General features: G+C 42.8%; 2 protein-coding genes across 2 annotated transcripts in view; one reads left to right on the forward strand and one right to left on the reverse strand.

Moving 5' to 3' along the window:
• The window catches only part of PDE6C (phosphodiesterase 6C), a gene marked incomplete at its 5' end in the record, with an annotated part of 40,013 nt that extends 27,858 nt beyond the window's left edge, over window positions 1-12,155 (forward strand). Inside the window, 9 exons of the mRNA XM_081953924.1 lie at window positions 157-266; window positions 2,915-3,002; window positions 3,139-3,239; window positions 3,891-3,998; window positions 4,088-4,151; window positions 7,108-7,182; window positions 7,266-7,349; window positions 8,351-8,501; window positions 10,221-12,155. Of these exons, the coding sequence (XP_081810050.1) occupies window positions 157-266; window positions 2,915-3,002; window positions 3,139-3,239; window positions 3,891-3,998; window positions 4,088-4,151; window positions 7,108-7,182; window positions 7,266-7,349; window positions 8,351-8,501; window positions 10,221-10,285 (846 nt within the window). The 3' untranslated portion in view covers window positions 10,286-12,155. The remainder of the gene's footprint in view (window positions 1-156; window positions 267-2,914; window positions 3,003-3,138; window positions 3,240-3,890; window positions 3,999-4,087; window positions 4,152-7,107; window positions 7,183-7,265; window positions 7,350-8,350; window positions 8,502-10,220) is intronic.
• Window positions 12,156-19,950: 7,795 nt separating this feature from the next.
• Window positions 19,951-21,814, reverse strand: part of LOC309392562 (protein FRA10AC1 homolog) — a 48,098-nt gene continuing 46,234 nt past the window's right edge. Inside the window, exon 15 of the mRNA XM_081953955.1 lies at window positions 19,951-20,953. The gene's annotated coding sequence lies outside the window, so the exon portion shown is untranslated. The remainder of the gene's footprint in view (window positions 20,954-21,814) is intronic.

The raw sequence follows: 21,814 nt of genomic DNA on the forward strand, positions 1-21,814 counted from the left end.
TGTATGTATATATATAGATATGAATGATATGCTGCATAGAGATATAGAGATAGATGTACAGTCGATGTAGATATAGATATATACTATATAGAGAAATAGATATACATGTACATGTAGATATGAAGAAATGATTTTAAATGGCTCTCTTTTTTATAGACTGGTAAGTTAAAGAAATATTACACTGACCTAGAAGCCTTTGCTATGGTATCTGCAGCTTTCTGCCATGATATTGATCACAGAGGAACCAACAACTTATACCAAATGAAGTGAGTGCTACATTTCTGTGCATCTTTGGTTTCTAAATAATGTGTCATTTCGTGTCATTATAAAACATTTCATGCTTAAGCTATCATTCTTGTGTATCCTTGACTATAAAGAGCATGCAATGCTTTGGGAAGGCCATAAGTTGGTCCAAACAATTCTGTCCAGTTGAACTCTACAGTCAAAGTTACTCAATACTTACTAAGCGTGGAAATTCACAGCTGCTGAATGTAGACTTCCACTTAGCTACTGCAGTAGTTGATAGTCAGGGAGTACAAACCCTTATGTGACTGTTCTCTTTAAGGTGGAATAGGGATTGCGAGAAAGCTTGCTCTTCTTCCTCATTTCTGAATATGAAATATGAAAACCTGCTATACTTCACCCAAGGCTTGGTGCTTTTATTTGTGGCCTACTATAGTAGTATTGCAGTACCCGCTTTTAAATGTTGTCTTCAGACGTGGGTATAGCAGAGAAACAGCTTTGGCTACCCTCAATCAATAACTTCTACTGCGAGAGAGACACGATGAGTGCTGGACTTTGAGGCAAGTCTAGAAGCTGATCCTCTTTGATCCCTCAGTGGTCTTTGAGACCCCTGAGGAGATATTGTTGGACTGTCCTGTGGGTGGGTGGGTGTGGAACTAGAGAGTAGTTCCAACCTTACCTGCAGAATTGCCCCAAGGTGTGGCAATAGATTTTTGCATGGCCTATATCACCCAATTTGTGGGTCCCATTGGATTCAATTCTCTCCCCTTTGTTATTTGATGTCTACATCTGTGCATCCTCGGATCTGGAGTTCAAAATCATCAGTATGCTGATGATTCTTAGCTCCATCTCTCCTTTCCACCTTTATGAGTGGTCTGAATTCATTCAGACAGTGGTCCGAATGCAGCGATGGATGAGGCCTCAGGGGGCTTCAGAGAGGCCTGCTAGGCCCAAAAGGGGCATGGGGCAGGGTGTCTTCCCTCCCCCACACATACCGCAGCCTGTTTTTGGTCCCAGGTCTGCAAGGCCAAAACAGGGCACAGGGAGATTGCGCAGATGTGCGGAAGGGGGGCGCAGGGGGGTAGTGCGTGCATGCACAGGGGGCGGTGTGCATTGTATTATGGGTGTAGGCACACACACACAGGTGCACGTGATTTCGGCACACGAGGAAAAAACGGTTAACCATCACTGATATACTGTAATTCTTTCTTGAAAGATGCTTAACTGGGAGTCAGATTTTAAAAAAAAAGTTAAAAGAGAAACATTCAATCAGGAATTTGTGAAATAACCAGTCCAAAGCTGGATGGTTTTTAGATTATTTTAAGTTTATTTTAAAGAAGGAAACCATTTATTAATTTTCTTGCCAGTGTGCAATTGTTATTTTAAAAAAATCAAAGAATAAAAACAATGTAAACTCTGAAAAAGTAACAAAAACAAAATAATAAGTAAATTAAAAAAGGTGGAAAGAAAAAAAACTGTTATAAAGAAGCAGACTCTGCTCTTCTTAATAGCAGTCCCATTTATATTTTACCTTATTTCTCTATGATTGTAACACAATTTCCTTCTTTTATAGGTTTTTCTAAACATCAAATTCTTCCATCGCAATCTGGTTTTATTTATTTCTTAAACTTCTCTGAGCTTCTCTGGAAGTGAGAGAGGCATAAATCAGAATCACGATGAAGGCGATGATATTTTTTAAGGGGACTTTGTATTTGCTGAATTCAAAATTACTGAAATGAAAACAACTTGGTATTAAGGTTGTTAATATAATCTAATAACCTCAGTTACATCTCAGAGGTTGCAAACGGTGGACAACAGACGATGGCTGATCTAACAGTCATTGCTGGCCCAAGAAACTTGTCTCTGGGATCCCCAGCGGTGATTGCTGAGATCTTCTGAGCTTTTGGCAATTCCCCATGTTGAGCTCAAAAGTTCTGGAATCTGAGACTGACTAGCAGGAAGATCTGTGTTAAGACTCCATTGATGAAATGAAAAACTCTATATCAGAAATGGTGAATTTGCAGGTAGCAAGCTTAACATTAAATAAATACACAGATGCCATTGGAGGGATGTAAATGACTTTTGAAAAATTGTTTTGCCACATTGGACATCAAGGGGCAAAATATAAGTCATGAGCTTTGCAGAGCTGAAAGCACCTACTTTGTTCCTCAAAATCTAACAGATCACCTTGCTTTGGAGGTTAGGTTTCGATGGATTTTAAGAGATAAAATAGGTATGTTAAACAAGGGCTTAATACGTCTGTTTTGCCCCTGGTCTTTTCAAATAAGGAGCTATTCCAGGGACATTCTAGGTGTGCAAAATGAGGGGCGCGGTGGCCTAGAGCTGGAGCTCTCCCCTCCCAATCAGGAAGCTGTGAGTTTGATCCTAGGTAGAGGCAGGTATTTCTCTCTCTGGGCACAATGAGAATGTATCTGCTGAACAAAGCTCTGCATTGGTGACGGGAAAGGCATCTGGCCAGTAAACACAGCTCCTTTCAGTTGCCCAGACTCCACCCCGCAAGGGATTATGGGGTCGTTAAAAGAATAGGATGATGATTCTGGGCATGCAAAAATAATGTTTCCTCTATTCCACAGGCTGTTCACTACTGTTCTAAAATGTGCAAAGATATGGCCAATATCCCCAAAACCTGATGTATTCTCTGTTTCACCAGGACAGCAGCTCCATTGGCAAGACTCCATGGCTCTTCCATTTTAGAAAGGCACCATCTAGAATACAGTAAAACCCTGCTACAAGATGAGGTCCGTGCTTATTTTCGTTCATTTGGTAGATAAATTATTCCTACTAGCTATAGCCAAACAATAGCATTCCTACATGAAGAAAATGCTATTTTTCGGAAGCAATACTGACTTGCAAAACAAAATCTTTATTCTGCAGAGTTTAAACATCTTCCAAAATCTAAATAAACGCCAGCATGAAAATGTTATACATATATTTGAAATTTGCATCATAGCAACTGACTTGGCTCTGTATTTCAAGTAAGTCCCTTATTTCCTATTACCAAACAATGAAGTCTTCTTATGCATATTAACATCACTGCATTTTGTCATACTCTAATTTTAAAGAGCCCTTCTGTTTTGCTCTTTTGTGGTTTTAATCATTGTCAAAGGCAAGTTAAATGATATAAAACCTTAAATGATATAAAGTCTATAAAAACATCATCCCAGATGAATTCAATTACCTGGGACCATAAAAACAATTGCATTTCAATGTACTTTCTGTAATATTTCTATTTAAAAACCCAATGTAAATATGATACTGAGATTTAATAAGAAAACTCAGCATGATTCAAGCACCAGGACAGTACAATACTTAAAACATAGCATGATAAAACATTATTCCTTTCTGTCTTGTTAACTAATCTATTGGCCGGGCTCCTAAAATCTATGAATTAAATTCAGTGGTGCAATTCTGTTGATTGACCTACAGTACATCTAATCAGGAGTTTTTCACACATCTCTCAAATTTGGCCTGGGGGTTTGGGGACCATCCAGAAGAGATTTGGATCGTCCGCAGGGAACTGGAAGGGAGGGAAGGTGAAAGTTCAAACTCTTCACACAATATTGGGTGTTGAAGCAGACTCACAAAAATGTGACATGTTTATTACAAAAGTTCCTGTTTTTCCTCAGGAAAAGGACTATGTTTCAAAAAATAGTGGATGCCACTGAAAAAATGGAAGATGAGAATGAAGCAATTAAATACATAACTATGGACCCTACCAAAAAAGAAATAATTATGTAAGTAGATTTAATGTTTCTCTTCCTGCAACATGGAATGTGCTGATTTTTTTAAAAAAAATATCTAAATTAATTATTTTTATTTAAAGGGCTATGATGATGACCGGTTGTGACCTTTCTGCCATCACTAAACCCTGGGAGGTGCAAAGTAAGGTAGGCACCCTAAGAATCAAGCAAAACTCAGAATTTAATGTATGCTCTTCAGTCTACAGCCGTGATGGCGAACTTATGGCACGTGTGCCACAGGTGGCATGCGGAGCAATTTGTTAGGGTACACGAGGCGTTGCCCTGTCAGCTCCAGTGTGCATGCGCATGCTGGCCAGCTGACTTTGGCCTTCTTTTGAGACCATTTTTCACCCTCCGGGGGCTTCAGAAAAGCCTCTTGAAGCCCCCGGAGGGCAAAAAACACCCATACAAGCAAACTGGAAGTCCGTTCCCGAACTTCTGGGTTCCCCGTAGGGCCAGTTTTTCATGCTCCGGAGGGCCTCTGGGGGGGGAGGCTGTTTTGCCCTTCCTAGGCTCCTAGAAAGCCTCTGGAGCCTGGGGAGGGCAAAAAAAGCACACCAAAAGTGGGGGGGGGAGTGCTGGTTGCCCGGCTATACACGCAGTGGGGAAGCACATCCATAGCATTATGGGTATGGCATGCCCGCAAATAACCCCTCTACGCTCCCCCCACTTTTGGCACTCGAACCAAAAAAGGTTCGTCCTCACTGGTGTACAATATTTGTTGAACTTTCAAAGCAATTTAGATATAATGCAACAGAGGAGAAATTTGAGAAGTTTTTTTAAGGAAGCAAAACCCCGTTATGAGTCCTTCCAGTTCAAACCAAAGCCCGATCTAGCCCTGAGGTACAGCATCTATTTCAGACTAAAGGCCACACTGGACTCCGAATGCTGGCAATGGCATTACGCCGAATCAGATCAAAATCTAATTTGGTGTAATACAATGCAAGTTAATTCATTTAATGTACTTAATAGAGGGACCATATTGATGTTTGTATATTTTAATGATCCCCCTCCCCCTTTGGGTCAATTTAAAATTACAAATAAATGGCAAATTTTAGTTGAGTTGAGAAAAGGAAAATTTACACACAAACTTTTAAAGATTTGCCTGTCCTCAGATGGCTTTCATCAAACATTTCTGCTAAGCCCATTGTTAAGAAAATCTCGCCTTTTTTTATTGCTCCATGGTCAACTAGGCCTGTCTTTGGCCGTTTTTCTACCTGTCATGTCCAATCCCCCTTTAGAGCACAACTATGACATGCAGCGAATTGTGTGGTGAGGACCACATTACCGTATTTTTCAGAGTATAAGACACTCCGGAGTATAAGACGCACCAAGGTTTTGAAGAGGCAAATTTATTTTTAAAAAGTAGGTAGGTAGATGGAGGGATAGAGAGAAAGAGAGAAATACAGTAAGTAGGTAGGGGGGGAGAGAGTAGTTAAGTAGGTAGGTAGATAAAGGGAGGGGGAGAGAGAGAGAAATAAAAGAGGGAGAAAGAGAGAGAGAGAGAGAGAGAGAGAGAGAGAGAGAGAGAGAGAGAGAGAGAGAGAGAAATACTGTAGGTAGGTAGGGGGGAAAGAGAGAGTAGGTAGGTTGGTAGGTAGAGGGAGGGAGGGAGGGAGGGAGAGAGAGAGAGAGAGAGAAATACAGTAGATAGGTAGGGAGAGAGAAATACAGTAGGCAGATAGATAGGGAGAAAGAGAGAGAAGGTGCTGGACAAAGAAATCACTGACAATCTGCAGCACCTAAGACTTTGTTTCTGCTGGTACAGTACTTGATCAATGTAATTCTCATCAATCATTCTAACTAAAGAGCTTTCTGAAAGGAAAAAAAGTTTTTGTACTCTGCAAACCTCCTAAAAATGGCTAGTTTTTCACGAAAACGGGCCCATTGTTTTTTTTTTAAAAAGAGGCATGAATAGTCTTAAGAGGAATTGCAGAGTACTCCTGGGGGGGGAGGCAAAAACAAGCAAAAACAGTCCCTTTTTTGTCAAAACAATTGCATGCATAGCCTTATGGAGGCTTATAGAGTGCTCCTGGGGGCTGGAGGGGGCAAAATTGAGCAAAAAACGGCCCATTTGTTGCTCGTTTCTGTCCTTCCCAGCCCCCAGGAGCTCTCTGAAAGCCTCCATAAGACTCTGCACAGCCATTTTGGTGAAGGGGACGGGGTTTCAGGAGGCAAAAAATGCTGTATTCAGTGTATGTGACGCACCCAGATTTTCAGCCTCTTTTTTGAGGGAAAAAGGTGCATCTTATACTCCAAAAAATACAGTACTTATTAATCTGGAATTTGCTTGACAATAATCTGATCATGGTTTATCTTAGGACCCATTTTTAGCAATGAAAACAAGGAACACATTTATTACTTAGATCAATGATGGTTAACTTAGATCAGTGATGGTATTATAGTCACATGTGAAATGAAATGCATGTGCCCCTCCTGTGCATGCCCCATTCCCATACATGTGTACATGACCTCCCTTCCGTGCTCCCCTGCCCCCCTGCGCCCTGTTTTGAGCCTGGAAATCCTCCTGCACCAACCTGGAAGCCAAAACAGGGCATGGGGGCGCTGTTCAAGGCCCCAAAATGCAATGTGAGATCCTCCCATGCATGTGCCCTGCCCCAAAGACCAGCTGGCCAGGGGGAGGTTAGGGTTAGGGTTGATTTAGGACTTAGATTTACATGTTCTGCTTAAAAAATAGTCTCCACCCATGTTTACCGACCATTTCATCACTTCTATCACCATTTTATTTTTGTTAACATTTTATAAAAATAAAAACAAAGTGCTAAAGCAGCAATCCCCAATCTTTCCAGATTGCGTGCCCCATGCGGGAGGGAGGGAGCGGGGATAGTTTTATGCGAGTGGCAGGTGAGTGAATGGAGCTTCATACGCTCCATTCTCTGTAGTGGGCTGCAGCCCTGGGTTTGGGAACCCCAGTTTCTAAACGATTAGCATTTTTTTCCATTGAAAAAAAACTTTTCTCTGTCCTTTTCTACAATATCCTTTTACATGGAGCAATGCATGCTTTGATGGCGGACAGGTCTAATTACTTTACTAGCTGACAACTAATGCGAAAAACTTAAAATTAATTGTTATCCATTCGCAGGTTGCTTTGATGGTTGCAAGTGAATTTTGGGAGCAAGGTGATCTTGAACGAACTGTCTTACAGCAAAATCCAATTGTAAGCATCTTACATACCATGTATTCAATCTTAAAAAAAATAAGATTACATGTCCACTAATTACTTTCTTCAACTCTTTCTAGCCTTTGATGGACAGAGCCAAGAGAGATGAATTACCTAAGCTTCAATGTGGTTTCATTGATTTTGTATGTACCTTTGTGTATAAGGTAAGGGATAACTTCATATCATTCCATTTTATTATGTATGTTTTTGTGTAGAAATACAAAATATAAGATTAAATCTGCACAGAGCTGATATTTTTGAAATGACAAGATGTTAATTAAACAACCAAGCAAATATATTGTACAAAGAAGCTCATATATTTGTGAATGCCCTGAAATGTTGAATCCCCAAAATATTTCCTATAAGCATTAATTTCCAGCCAAGTGTCAAACCACATGCATTACATTCAATAAAGCCAGAATATGCTTGCATTAAAACAGAAACAAATATTTAGGAACACATTCCCAATTTCCAAAGCTACATATTCCTCTTGACTGGTGAGTTCAGTATTTGATGCAGGTTGAGACAAACTGGCAGTAGAGATACCTATTATCTCCTTTATTTTCATATTAGAAGTGTTAGCATCATTCTAGTGTTGTGTGTCGGAATCAACAATAGTACCTAAAAATAATGAACTATACGAAAGGAAGGAACTCTTAAGTGCCAAAGGAAAACCTGCCAGTATAGAATGAATGAGCTTGGAGGTTTTCTAGTCCAGCCCCCCTGCTCAAGCATGACAATATATACTATTTCAGATAAGTGACCATCTAAAATCTTCTTTAAAACATCCAGTGATGGAGTGCCCGTGATTTCTGAAGGCAAGTTATTGCACTGGTTAATTGTCCTCACTGTTAAGAAGTTTCTCCTTGATTCCAGGTTTGCTTCTCTCTTTAATTAGTTTCCAACCATTGTTTCTTGTCCTGCCTTCCGGTGCTTTGGAGAATAATTTGGTATAAAGTTATTTATAGGTATAAAATATAGGTATAAAGTTCCCTTGTATAATATATGTAAGAAATGCATCCCTGAAGAAAAATATTGGGCTGATAAGATTTTTCAATCCTCTTTGTTATCCAATAAAGATTTTTCTATGTATAAAAATGCATGCGCTGCTACTGCTAATCTTCTGTTTCAATGGTAAACATATGGAGCTCCATTATTTCTTTAGGAATTTTCAAGGTTCCATAAAGAAATTACACCTATGCTTGATGGTCTTCTAAACAACCGCGTGGAATGGAAAGCTCTAGGTGATATTTATGACGAGAAGATGAAAGCTCTCGAAGAAGAAAAGCAAAAGCTAGAAGGAGATGTCAAGAAAGGTTAGGCATAAATGTGCTGATTCAGGCAACCCATGGGTACATACAAACATTTCCATAACATTGAGAATTTTTGCTGAGTTTGGAACCTAAAGTACCAAATGTAGTTTTAATTGATATAATTTCATGGTCTGCAGTACATTCCATCAGTTCTTTGCTGCAACAGATTAACCCAGCTATCCTTAGGGATTAGTGTAAATAATGACAAATCATAATGAGCAAAATCTAAATATCCCAGGAGTCCATTAAATGAAGAGAGTTTAAATTGGTTTAGTCAGAAGATCCTGGAACAATATGTAGCAATAAAGCAGAAAATCAGCCAAAATTCACAATCCCTTAGTATTTTCAGGGGAGGGAGGAAGGAAGGAAAATACTAATACACTTAGAGGAGAATCCATCTGAATGCAATCCTAATATAGTATATTTTAGAGGGACAGTAAAGCTGCAAATTAAAAAAAGAACGCAGATAAACCAAAACTAAAGAAATAAGGTATACCAATTTTTGAACCACTATATTTTTACCAAGATCATATTTAATTAAAACACAGCTGAAAAAATATTATCTGTTAACCATTTTGAATCAGTCAGCTTTCTAAGTTCAAAAGTTAAAATTCTAAATTAGTCTGGCTTTACGGTTGCGGAACTTAAACTATGAAAATGGTATGATTTAATGAGAATGAGCTTGCTGAATTAATTCCAATTTGTGCTACTAGTTTTTTTAATATTTCATTTTTACTTTTTTGCTGTATCTTGCACATGCTTGAGGCCATAATCAAGACTATCCTGAAAATGCGGTTGAATCTCTATAACAATGGCTGTAATTTACTTTGACGTTTTTCAGACTGTTAATGACACCCATAAAAAATCCAATGGCCCCAATCCAACCAAGGCTTTCCCATAAATAGCCCTATTTGTTTACTTTGGAAGCATAAATCAGCCAACAGTAAGAAATCATCAATTCACTTATATCTCTTTTTGTTATGAGTAGATGATAATAACATTAGGCTACCCACCCCTGATAAGGCCCAAATAGGATGAAACCAGCCATGTAGTGCTTCTTGCTGTCAATGTAATTATGCTGTGCAATGCACACTCTTTAACAATAAATAAAATACAGTTGAATGGACCATTACAACAGGAAGTTTGGGAGAAAATTAAATAAGTAAAGCACCTCAAAATTCAATTGAAAATTATACTGTTAATTTTACCTCAGCATTTCCGCCGATAGGCCATGGATCAAGTTTCCATACAAATGAAAAGGAACAAAATAACATAGTAACATAGTGATCCCCAGTTTTCAAATGTAAGTTTAATTCTAATGTTGGTAATGCCAATGTAAGTAAACCAGAAAAGAACTATTTATTATTTGGGGAGGGGGGGGGAGAGATCGTAACAAATACAATCTGGTGTCATCATTTCAAATCAACTAAGAAAAAAGCTTATATTGGTCAAATACTAAAGAGGATTATATTGTCCTATCACTTAATTTTATGCTCCAAAATGTCCACTGAGACATGTTGTGTGATGTTTTATACATCTGATAATTAATCATTGGTTATAATGGAAAAATTGCACCAGAGTGCATTCAATGTTGTCAGCAGTGAAAATGAGTTGAACTTTCAAATGTTTAGATGATTCTTCTGTGGCTAAGATACACACCAATAAACTACTTCAAAAATTAAAATGCATGCATATTTATACTTTTTTTTTTTTGCATTTTAGTAGTAGAAGATGGTGGAAATAGCGACTCAGCAGACGGCAAATCAAAAACATGTGTAATTTTATAATTAAATGCAAGAGTATTTCTGCTACAATCAAGAAATCGATCAACATTTTCAGCGAGGTCGAGGATTTCTGTCAATATAATGGAGCATAAACTGTTCAGTCTTTATTCATCTACAATGGAAGTGGAACATTTTCACCAAAGGAAAGTGGAACATTTTAAAGAAATGGATAACCTGAGATTACTTTGTCAAAAGTGATTGTGGTCTCATTTCTTGGTTGCTGCTATTCTCAATTAACAGTCTTTATTTAATATATTAAACCCTGTGAACTTTCAGGAAACCATAACTTTACACAACTTTCAGTTAATTTCATGATAAAATTCTGTATTGCACAATACAGAGCACTGTAATTGTAGCATTGTAACTATTAATGCACAGAAGTAAGTTTTATATTATGTTTAGTTACTTCCCCTGGAATAATTGATGTTCTTTCACTTTTACTATTGCCAATAAAGTTATAGGTCATGTCATTTTGAAAGTTCTATTTTTAGCATAAGCTTATGGCTAGAAACAGGCTTACTTCAAAAACGTATCTAAATATGGCAAAAGGATTCTAATACAGAGAGTGCTCAACTTACGACCGTCATTGAGCCTGGAATTATGGTTGTAAATCATTGTAGTGGTAAGTCAAGGCTTCATACGATCAGACCTCATGTCAACTCACAAAGCATCCCTGACCTTTTCTTGAGTTGCCATAGGAAATGGGGGGATGGGAAACCGATGAAACGGCATGGCAGCAAAAGATAAATGTATATTCCAGGCTTATCTCTCTCGAAACTGTATCTCAGCTTACTGCACCCGGAGGAGAGTGGTCTCTACAACCCGTGAAATTGCCCCATTGGCGAATGTGATTGATGACACACCCTGAGGGGAAGGGGGAGGAAACAGGGTCATGATTGGAGCCGTAAATTACGTGGGGTCAGAGCTGGCTTCACTTGGGTATGGGCCGACATGAAACTCCTAATAAATGACTGGATTTTTTTTTGAAGCTTGGCTCTACGCTCATGATTTAATTAGGGCATCCGTCGGAACCCTGACAACTGATTTTTCAATATTTTTTTTACAGCGATTGTTAACAGTGAGATTGTTAAATGAATCCATTTTTCACAATGGGCATTTTGTCCAAAAACTGGAAGTAATGCCACAAACTGACAAAAAACATTGCAAATCGTGGTTATTTAAGTATGGGATGCTGCAAACAAGCCATAAAAGTATTTTGGGTGATTTTTCAGTTTAGCCTACAAATGTTGTATTGACTCAGACAAATGAGTTATATCTTTTATAATTATATCTACTGTATATAATTGTGTCGTTGATAGTAATTACACATTATTTCCACATTAAGGGTGTTTAAAACAATCCAAATGGAAAATTACAAGGTGGGAGTTTTTCAATAGCAATTTGTCTTTCCCAAAGCTAGAAACAATGGAAAAACCTGCTAACAGTTATTAGCTGCCTGCCCATGAAATCTAAGGTCATGAAATCCAATCATGGATTTTTATGTCTCCATATTGCTTGAATTCATCACCCAATCTATATGGGCGGATCATTTTCAGAGGCAGTTTAAGACCACAGGGCAATGGAGAGATTTTCATTACGATCCGCTCTGTAATAAGTCTCCCAATATAAACACGGTTACAGAAATGATAAGACTACCCAAGCATGGTAATACCTAATAGTTTTGTTTTTCTATCTTGAAATATAGAACATCTTTAGAATAAAGATGGATGTATTTACCCCTTTCACAAAGAGCGGCTAAATGTTTCCTAGTGGACAACCATTTAAATATGAGCCAGCAGTGTGCAGCAGCAGCCAAAAAAGCCAACACAGTTCTAGGCTGCATCAACAGAGGGATAGAATCAAGATCACGTGAAGTGTTAATACCACTTTATAATGCCTTGGTAAGGCCACACTTGGAATACTGCATTCAGTTCTGGTCGCCACGATGTAAAAAAGATGTGGAGACTCTAGAAAGAGTGCAGAGAAGAGCAACTAAGATGATTAGGGGACTGGAGACTAAAACATATGAAGAACGGTTGCAGGAACTGGGTATGTTTAGCTTAAGAGAAAGAAGGGCTAGGGGAGACATGATAGCATTGTTCCAATATCTCAGGGGTTGCCACAAAGAAGAGGGAGTCAAACTATGCTCCAAAGCACCTGAGGGCAGAACAAGAAGCAATGGGTGGAAACTAATCAAGGAGAGAAGCAACTTAGAACTGAGGAGAAATTTCATGACAGTTAGAACAATTAATCAGTGGAACAGCTTGCCTCCAGAAGTTGTGAATGCTCCAACACTGGAAGTCTTTAAGAAGATGTTGGATAGCCATTTGTCTGACGTGAGGTGAGGTTTATGGCTGGTGAGGCTGGTGATGTCATCAGGAAGGCGGGGAATGGGACAGTGGTGGGTTTCTGCCGGATCGCACCGGATCGTGTGATCCGGTTGGCCAATGAACCCGGAAGTAAGTTTCCTGCCCCGCCCCTTTCACGGGATGGCGCTTGCCTGCGCTCCACCAGCTCGGGCGCGACCGGAGAAGTTTCTCTTCTCAGAAATGTCTTCAGTGGAGCGGTGGCAGCCTGCGTCCCTTTCAGGAGCTCCACTAAGGAAGCTTCTCCGGTCGCACCCAAGCTGGTTCACGCTGCAGAGACGAAATGCCAGCCTTCCGGTTGCAAACCTCACCTGCCTCCCCTTCGCGCCTCTTGCAGCTACCAGCTGCTCAGGAAAGGCGGGAGGCTTCAGCTGGCCAACTTGTGTAAGACAAGACAGGCAAGCTGGTGGGCGCATGCCCAGGTCAACGTAGAAGGTGCAGAATCAGCTCTGTCTGAAGGCGAGAAGGCTCGGAGCTACCACCACCCCTGCTTGGATCCTCTTCTTTAGGGGTCAGCGGAGGATCGGCTGCGACAGCCTTGCAGAGCAGCGCGCGGAGTCCGTCTCTCTCCTCCTCCTACCAGCCAAAGGAAAAGCCCCGGGAAGACGGGCTCCACGCGCTGCTCTGCAAGGCTGTCACAGCCGATCCTCCGCTGACCCCTAAAGAAGAGGATCCACCACCGCTTCTTCTTTAGGGGTCAGCGGAGGATCGGCTGCGACAGCCTTGCAGAGCAGCGCACGGAGTCCGTCTCTCTCCTCCTCCTACCAGCCGAAGGAAAAGCCCCGGGGAGACGGGCTCCACGCGCTGCTCTGCAAGGCTGTCGCAGCCGATCCTCCGCTGACCCCTAAAGAAGAGGATCCACCACCGCTTCTTCTTTAGGGGTCAGCGGAGGATCAGCTACGACAGTCTTGCAGAGCAGCGCGCGGAGTCCGTCTCTCTCCTCCTCCTACCAGCTGAAGGAAAAGCCCCGGGGAGACGGGCTCCACGCGCTGCTCTGCAAGGCTGTCGCAGCCGATCCTCCGCTGACCCCTAAAGAAGAGGATCCACCACCGCTTCTTCTTTAGGGGTCAGCGGAGGATCGGCTGCGACAGCCTTGCAGAGCAGCGCGCGGAGTCCGTCTCTCTCCTCCTCCTACCAGCCAAAGGAAAAGCCCCGGGAAGACGGGCTCCACACGCTGCTCTGCAAGGTTGTCGCAGCCGATCCTCCGCTGACCCCTAAAGAAGAGGATCCACCACCGCTTCTTCTTTAGGGGTCAGCGGAGGATCAGCTGCGACAGTCTTGCAGAGCAGCGCGCGGAGTCCGTCTCTCTCCTCCTCCTACCAGCCGAAGGAAAAGCCCCGGGGAGACGGGCTCCACGCGCTGCTCTGCAAGGCTGTCGCAGCCGATCCTCCGCTGACCCCTAAAGAAGAGGATCCACCACCGCTTCTTCTTTAGGGGTCAGCGGAGGATCGGCTGCGACAGCCTTGCAGAGCAGCGCGCGGAGTCCGTCTCTCTCCTCCTCCTACCAGCCGAAGGAAAAGCCCCGGGAAGACGGGCTCCACGCGCTGCTCTGCAAGGCTGTCACAGCCGATCCTCCGCTGACCCCTAAAGAAGAGGATCCACCACCGCTTCTTCTTTAGGGGTCAGCGGAGGATCGGCTGCGACAGCCTTGCAGAGCAGCGCACGGAGTCCATCTCTCTCCTCCCCCTACCAGCCAAAGGAAAAGCCCCGGGGAGACGGGCTCCACACGCTGCACTGCCGGGCTGCAGCGCGCGGAGCCCGTCTCCCCGGGGCTTTTCCTTCAGCTGCAGGAGGAGGAGAGAGAAGCCACTTCGGCCACTCTCTTCCAGACGCCCAGCTGGGACCGAAAAGCGCCCTTTTGACCAAGAAGGGATCAGCTGTAGATGTGGAACTGCGGGGGTCTTTCATGTGCGTAAGCTGAGCAGAAGGAACATCCGTTCCTCAAACCCGGACAGCGCTACTCCCACCTCCCCATTGTCCGAGTTGCAGCAAGTGAAGTGACATGGGCAGCAGGCAAAACGAGGCTTCTTTGCGAGCCTCCCAGCTGGCAAAACAGAAATTTTCGCCAACTGGAAGGTATGTGTGTGGGGGGGGGGGAGAGTGAGAAAGAAAGAGTAAGAGAGAAAGGAAGGAAGGGAGAGAGAGAGAAAGAGAGAGAGAGACAAAGATAGATAGAAAGAGAAAGAGAGAAAGAAAAAGAAGGAAAGAGAAAGAAAGAACGTTGGAGAGACACAAGAAGGATGGAGGGAAGGAAGGGAGGAGGGAGGAAATAAGTGGGGGAGAGAGACGAAAGAAAGAAAGAAAGAAAGAAAGAAAGAAAGAAAGAAAGAAAGAAAGAAAGAAGGAAGACAGAGGAAGAGAAAGGAAGGAAAGAAAGAAAGAAAGAGGGAAAGAGAGGCACAAGAAGGAATGAAGAAAGAAAGTAAGTGGGGGAGAGAGACACAAGAAAGAAAGAAGAAGGAAGGAAGAAAGGAAGAGGGAGAGAGAGACACAAGAAAGGAAGGAGGGAAGGAAAGAAAGGAAGGAAGGAAAGAAAGGAAGGAAGGAAAGAAAGAGGGAGAGAGAGATACAAGAAAGAAAGGAAGAAGGAAGGAAGAAAGAAAAAGAAAGAAAGAAAAAAGAAGAGAACTTATGATCACAATTGAGACCAAAATTTTGGTTCCTAAGCAAGAGCATTGTTAATTGAGTTTCACCACATTTACAAGTTGGTCACTCCCACCCAGTCACATGACCGCTAAGCCACGCCCACAAAATAGGCCACACCTACGGAATAGGTTCTAAAAAAATTGAAACCCACCACTGGAATGGGATCACGTGTGCTGGAGGCTGAGGCTGCCTCAGCCTCCAGCACACGTGATCCCATTCCCCGCCGGCTCGCGCTCCGCTATCCCCAACAGCAGCTGCTTTTCTGTGCATCTGGCATTTAGGACATCCGGCTATCTACCTAAACGCCAGACGCACAGAAAAGCACTGAAAAGCACTTCGCCTCCAAGCCACTTCGTCTTGATGACGTCGCTGCTGGGCGCGGCTGGACAGAGGTAACCAGAGTGGCGTCGAGGGGTCCAGGCGGACAAAAGAGTGAGCGAGCAAGCGATGGAGGATCAGGCAGCTTGATCCTCGGTCGCTCGTCCGCCGGACTGCCTCGGAGCCAATCTGGCTACTTCTGTCCGTCCGCGCATGACAGCTGCGGCAACATCATCAAGCCCCTGCCCCTTCTGGACGTCTATTGCAGTCGCGAGGAGAGCGCAAAGTACAGCAGAGGCAGGAAGGTTATTGGCGCTTCCAAGAACTCTCCTGCCTCCGCCGGTTGCCCAGCTGGCACCGCCCCGCGCGCGCTCCTCCTCCTCCCTCCTCTTCCTCTTATATATATGAAACTCCCTTGTGGATATTATTATTATATATTATTATTTCATGATGAGAGGTGAGGCTCTGCCTCCCCTGCCTCCCCTGCCCGCACGTCCTTGGGAATAGGGTTTCCTGCCTAGGCAGGGGGGTTGGACTAGAAGACCTCCAAGAGCCCTTCCAACTCTGCTTTTGTATTGTATTGTATTGTATTGTATTGTATTTTAAAGATAATGACCATGAGTAACCATGTTCTAAATCTGTTCCATTAATTTGTTGCTGTTGTAGTTCTATACTTACTTCGTTTGTTCATTCCTTTATTTGTAAGCTGCCTCATCTAATGATTCTGGGTGACTGGCACAAGATAATGGTGTAATGTAGAACTGAAAGGCAACCGAGATATAAATATCCATGTTTTTCTTTACAAAATATAGATACAAGAGGATCTTTGCTTGTACGTGATTGAATTAGATCAGCATGTACAGAAGTGTTTCAATAACTGCACTACAAAGTTCTGCAAGAAAGTTAGTCTCCAAAACAGACAGATGTTTAATAGGGTTTGGATGAGCAGCTATTGCAAACAGCTCTTGTAAAGCTCTTGAGAGACCAGTTAGATAGATGTAAATGGGCTGCCGCTTATTGGATTTGACTGCCATCTTGCAACGTGTCAAAGAATTAACCTTTAAATCCACCTTCTTATGTAAAGAATCCCTCAAAGAAGACTACCTTTCTTTGCCGTTTGAGGACATCCTAGTTTAGCCTTGTTTCACCCTTACTTCTGTATGCATGATCTGTGAAAAATGCAGTTAATTTCAAGTAGCTCTTGGAGAGTTAGTCCTTTGAGAATCTGGGTGAGGACACAAAGTCCGCAATGCTGCTTTATTTCTTGTAGGCACATCAACCGTTTGCCAGGGTTTCTCTCTGCCCTTTCTTATCCCATACAGAATCAAAGCAAAGTTATTCTCAAGTCTATTTCTCGCCCTCTCTCCCTTCTTAGGGCTCAAATATCATTTACTGCCTTGTTAATCGAAGAGTTCTTCAATAGCCAACTTTATCTGTGTTTTCTCTGCACAGAGTGAGATATTTGAACATTCACCCGAGTTCTGCATTATACAACAAGGATGGAATCTGATTAGATGGCACATTGAACTGTTAGCTTTCAAAGTGATAGTCACTTTGCAATTTGCAATTTGCCCCCTAGCCTTCCGTGAAGCATTGGTTTGCCTTCAAGACTGAAGTGCTGCCCACCAATATTAATCATCCCCCTTTTGTGGCAAACTCAAAGTGGCTGACTGCCAGTACAATGATAGCCAACACAGAATCGCTAAGAAACCAGAGGAGACAATCAAAAGAAAGAAGCATATTCACCTGAGGAAAAGGGAACTGGAAATATGGTGGATTTTTGCAAAAAAAAAAGTTATTTATAAACAGATATATATGGCCTGCGGAGGCTCAGACGAGGGCTCAGCGTCGGAGGCAGAGAGTGGCCAGAGCCATCTGGGAGTTCTGTGCTGCCTCAAGAGTCAGATATCACTTCCCGTTCCGGCGGCTGACGGCGACGGGCAGGGACTGCTTGCCCCGCGCATCCCCGGTGGGCTCCCCACTCCTTGGGGGGCACAGGACGCCCCGCAGAGGTGTTCTGCCAGAGGAGCGGCGCGGCGGGGGGACCCCTGGATCGGCGGCGGCCGGCGGGGGGCCCCCACTTCGCTCCAGGCACCGAGGAGCACGAAGGGGAGACGCTCTGGCGTCTTCGCTGTGAGGCCGATCGGAGATAAGAAAGCTGAAGGATGCAGCGGCGGTGCGGTGAGGCGTAAACTTCCCCCATTCCCATTACAAACTTCAAAACTTGTCAGCTGTGTAAACCTTGCTTTTCGGCTTGACTTGGAGAGGCGCGGCTGGAGGGAGGGGGATTTTTCCCCCCCTCGGACAGGCGGCTGGAAGCAATTGTGCTCTTAGCCCCAAGGGAAGGAGGAGGGGGAGAGCCAACCAATGATGTCACGCCCTTACTAAGTGGACTTTTGGACTCAAACTTATAACATAATGATGATCTGGAAGCTTTGGGAATTTTGAACTTTGAAAACTTTATTTGTTGCCTCGAAACCCGAAGCTGGCAGGGCAAGATGGCACACTTCCGTTGTCTTCATGAAATGTGAAATCTGACTCCACCTTCAAAACTTCAGGCTTCCGGTCTTTGTCTCCGTGCTACTCAGACAAATCTCTTGTTGATTGATTGCTTTTGAACTCCCTGGAGTGAAAAACCTTTGCTCTTCTGCCAGGGTGATTAGAAAAAACTCTCCTCTGCCTGGACCCTCTGCCTCCTGGACTCTCCTGGCTGTTCTACCCTTCTGACTGATCCCTCTCTATATTAACTGGACTCTTTACTTTATAAACAATGGCATCTAAAAGACCACCTCCTGGAAAGTCAGGCTTTGCTGCCTCTGCCCCGACATCTGCAACCTCCAGTCCTAGTACACAATCAACGTTAACAGCCTTAAAGCAACCTAAATCTACGGACTTGGAGTTTCATCAAATGTTTCAGCAAATTCTACAGGGACAAGAGGAAATAAAGAGACAACTGAAGGAGATGAAAGAAGAAATTAAAGAGAACCAGGATAAAATTAATAAGAACTCACAGAGACTGGATCTTTTGGAGGATGGGGCGGCTGAGATGAGGGGGGGGGATAGAGGGTGTGCAGAAGGGAAACAAAGAACTTGACACCCAACAAATGAAAATAGAGTTTGAGAGAATGTCTTTTTATCTTAGATTCCAAAATGTGATGGAGACAGATGATGAAAATATAAGGGACATCATGACAAACATTTTAGCTGAGTATATTCAGAAGGAAAAACAACAGATGGGGTGGGAAATAGACCTGGCTTATAGAGTGAACTCAGCTTATGCTAGAACACACAATGTTCCCAGGGAGGTACACATTAAATTTCTTAGGAAAAGCACAAGAGATGAAATTCTGAATGCACAAAGGGGGCAAGCCTTGACATACAAAGATAAGGAGATAACCATTCTGAAACAGATCCCCAAGAAAGTGAGGGAAAAAAGAAAACAATATTCGCAATTGGTGAATAAATTATACCAGAAGGGGGTGTGGTTTAGATGGTTGATGCCTGAAGGTATGTTAATATTCTGGGAGGAGACAAGAGTTAGAATTAATACACCCATAGAGGCGCAGGCCTTTATGGAGAAAAACAAACTACTCCTAGAAAAACCAGAAGACTCCTCAACAGACATACAAGACACGGGAGGGGCCGGAGCTCTGCCAGTGGGGGGAGATGGGGCGACATCAAGAAAGCTCAGATCACACAAATGAGTAAAAAAAGTCACTTGATATAAACTGATCGAAATTACCAATTGAATTTACCACACTGACTATATGTTATTACTTAATATTGAATCTTATGCAAATGTATACTATGAGTTTGGAGGGGGGATGCACCTACCGCATTTCGCAGTTGCCAAAATTTGTAACTTTTCCCTTACCTTTTCCCTTTGCAAAATATAAAAAAAAACCAATAAAACTTTGTTTAAAAAAAAGAGTCAGATATCAATGAGGCAGAGGAACAGGGGAAACCTGTTCTCAGTGCACGCATGTGCAGAGCTGCTAGAAGGCAAGAACAGTTAAGACAAAAGGGATGACTCAGGAGTAAGGCTTGGAGGTGATTGGCCCTTCCCATTTAGACATAAAGGAGGAGCACATGAGCCTTTGCAGGAAGCAACTTTGTTTGTTCTGGTCAGTTTAAATTCTGAAGCTCCTTTTGACTCTTTGCTCCATATGGCCTTGCAAGCTAATTGCCCGTTAGGTCTTTGGCAGCGTTTCAAGGGAGATAAAGTGGGTGCTTATCAGCCTTATCCTGAAAGACTTTGGCAGACTTCTGTGTTGAAATGAAATGAGTGTTTTGGGGACTAAGTGTGTGCCTTTTGCTGTATCAGGAAGCCTAGGTCAGAACAAGGGGCTGCCACAGAAAGGAAGGGGTCATGCTATTTTCCAAACACCTGAAGCCAGACAAGAAATAATGGATGGAAACTGAACAAGGAGAAATTCAACCTAGAAATAAGGAGAAATTTTCTGACAGTGAGAACAACCAATGGAACAGAAGTTGCCTTCATAAGTTGTGGGAGCTCCATTACTGGAGGTTTTCAAGAAGAGATTGGACTACCATTTGTCGGGAATGGTGTAGAGCCTCCTGCTTGGGCAGGGGGTTGGACTAGAGGACCTACAAGGTCCCTTCCAGCTGTTATTCTTTTATTATTACTGACAAAGTGAAGTTACAGTTTCCATTTCTGGAATTGCTGGTATTGACCTTCTTATGCACTGAGTTCTTCCCCAAAACCTAGGGTATCATAATGAATTGGCAAGGTGCATCTTAAAGCAGTGTGGCCTTTTGTAATTGACAGAAGGAAAATTTGTCAGCGTGCCTGTTTTCTAAAGGCTACTGAAGACTTTTGATACGACACCCAGTGTGCCGATAACCACTGAGGCCATCACAGCTAGTTTATGCCGTAATTTTTCAATTTTCATTTTCAGTTCTTAATGCTTTGTGTTCTTGTCTAATTCTTTATTTTCTATTCTACAGTCTCCTGGTATTGCCATATCAATTATCCACACTTTCTTCTTTTCAACCAGTTAAATCTGTGTGTTAAGTGCCAAGACTTTATTAGTTTTTATTGAGAATTTTCACAATATTTTAACCTGTTGATTTATGACTACTTTTTCAACTATACGATCCTACCAATTTTTCATTACTGGCACATGATATTTTTTACAGATATTCCAAATGAATCATGTTGGTGACGATGTTATATCATTGTTTATAATTAATCTTCTCAGACAAGCCAAGATAAGATCTACTGTTTCTTCTGCTTCTTTGCACAATCTGCACTTCAAATCACTTGATGATTTTTCATTTCTGGCTTTGATTGAATTAGTTCAAATAGTTTCGTCTTGAGCTGTCAAATGCGAGGTTTGAACTTTTATAAATGTTCAAACTGTAAGTCGTTGCCAAGTTTTATCTTTATCCAACTTCCCCTCGATCTTTTGTAGAAATTCATCATGTAATGGCATTCTGCTTATTTTTATTACATCATTTCAACATTCAAGGTTTTGTTTCCTGTACATTCAATAAGTTCCAATTTTTTAATTTGTATCAATGCTTGTTCCTGGCTGTCTTTTACATAATCAGTCAATGAATACTTTTTCTTCTATGACAATTTGTTTGACTTGAAATAAACCTCTGCCTCCATTTTTGTGAAGAAGGTATATAACTGTGATGGCGAACCTATGGCACGCGTGCCACAAGTGGCACGCGGAGCCATTTGTCAGGGCACCGAGGCGCTGCCCTGTCAGCTGGCCAGCGTGCATGCGCGCGCTGGCCAGCTGAGTTCACCTTTTTAAAAGCTATTTTTTGCCTTCCCCAGGCTCCAGAGGCTTTATAGGAGCCTGGGGAGGGCAAAAAGAGCCTCCCCGCCCCCCGGAGGCTTCAGGGACCGTCTCTGAAGCCTTCGGAACACTTAAAACCACCCTCCGAGCAAACCGGAAGTGACTTCCGGGTTGCTCGGAGGGTCGTTTTAAGCGCTCCGAAGGCTTCAGGGACCGTCCGAGGCTTCCCTGATGCCTTCGGAGCGCTTAAAACCACCTTCCGAGCAACCCGGAAGTCACTTCCGGTTTGCTCGGAGGGTGGTTTTAAGCGTTCCGAAGGCTTCAGGGACCGTCCGAGGCTTCCCTGATGCCTTCGGAGCGCTTAAAACGACCCTCCGAGCAACCCGGAAGTCACTTCCAGTTTGCTCGGAGGGTGGTTTTAAGCGTTCCAA

This window comes from Natrix helvetica (assembly GCF_964273705.1).
Source record: "Natrix helvetica genome assembly, chromosome: 5".
Classification (NCBI taxonomy): domain Eukaryota; kingdom Metazoa; phylum Chordata; class Lepidosauria; order Squamata; family Natricidae; genus Natrix; species Natrix helvetica.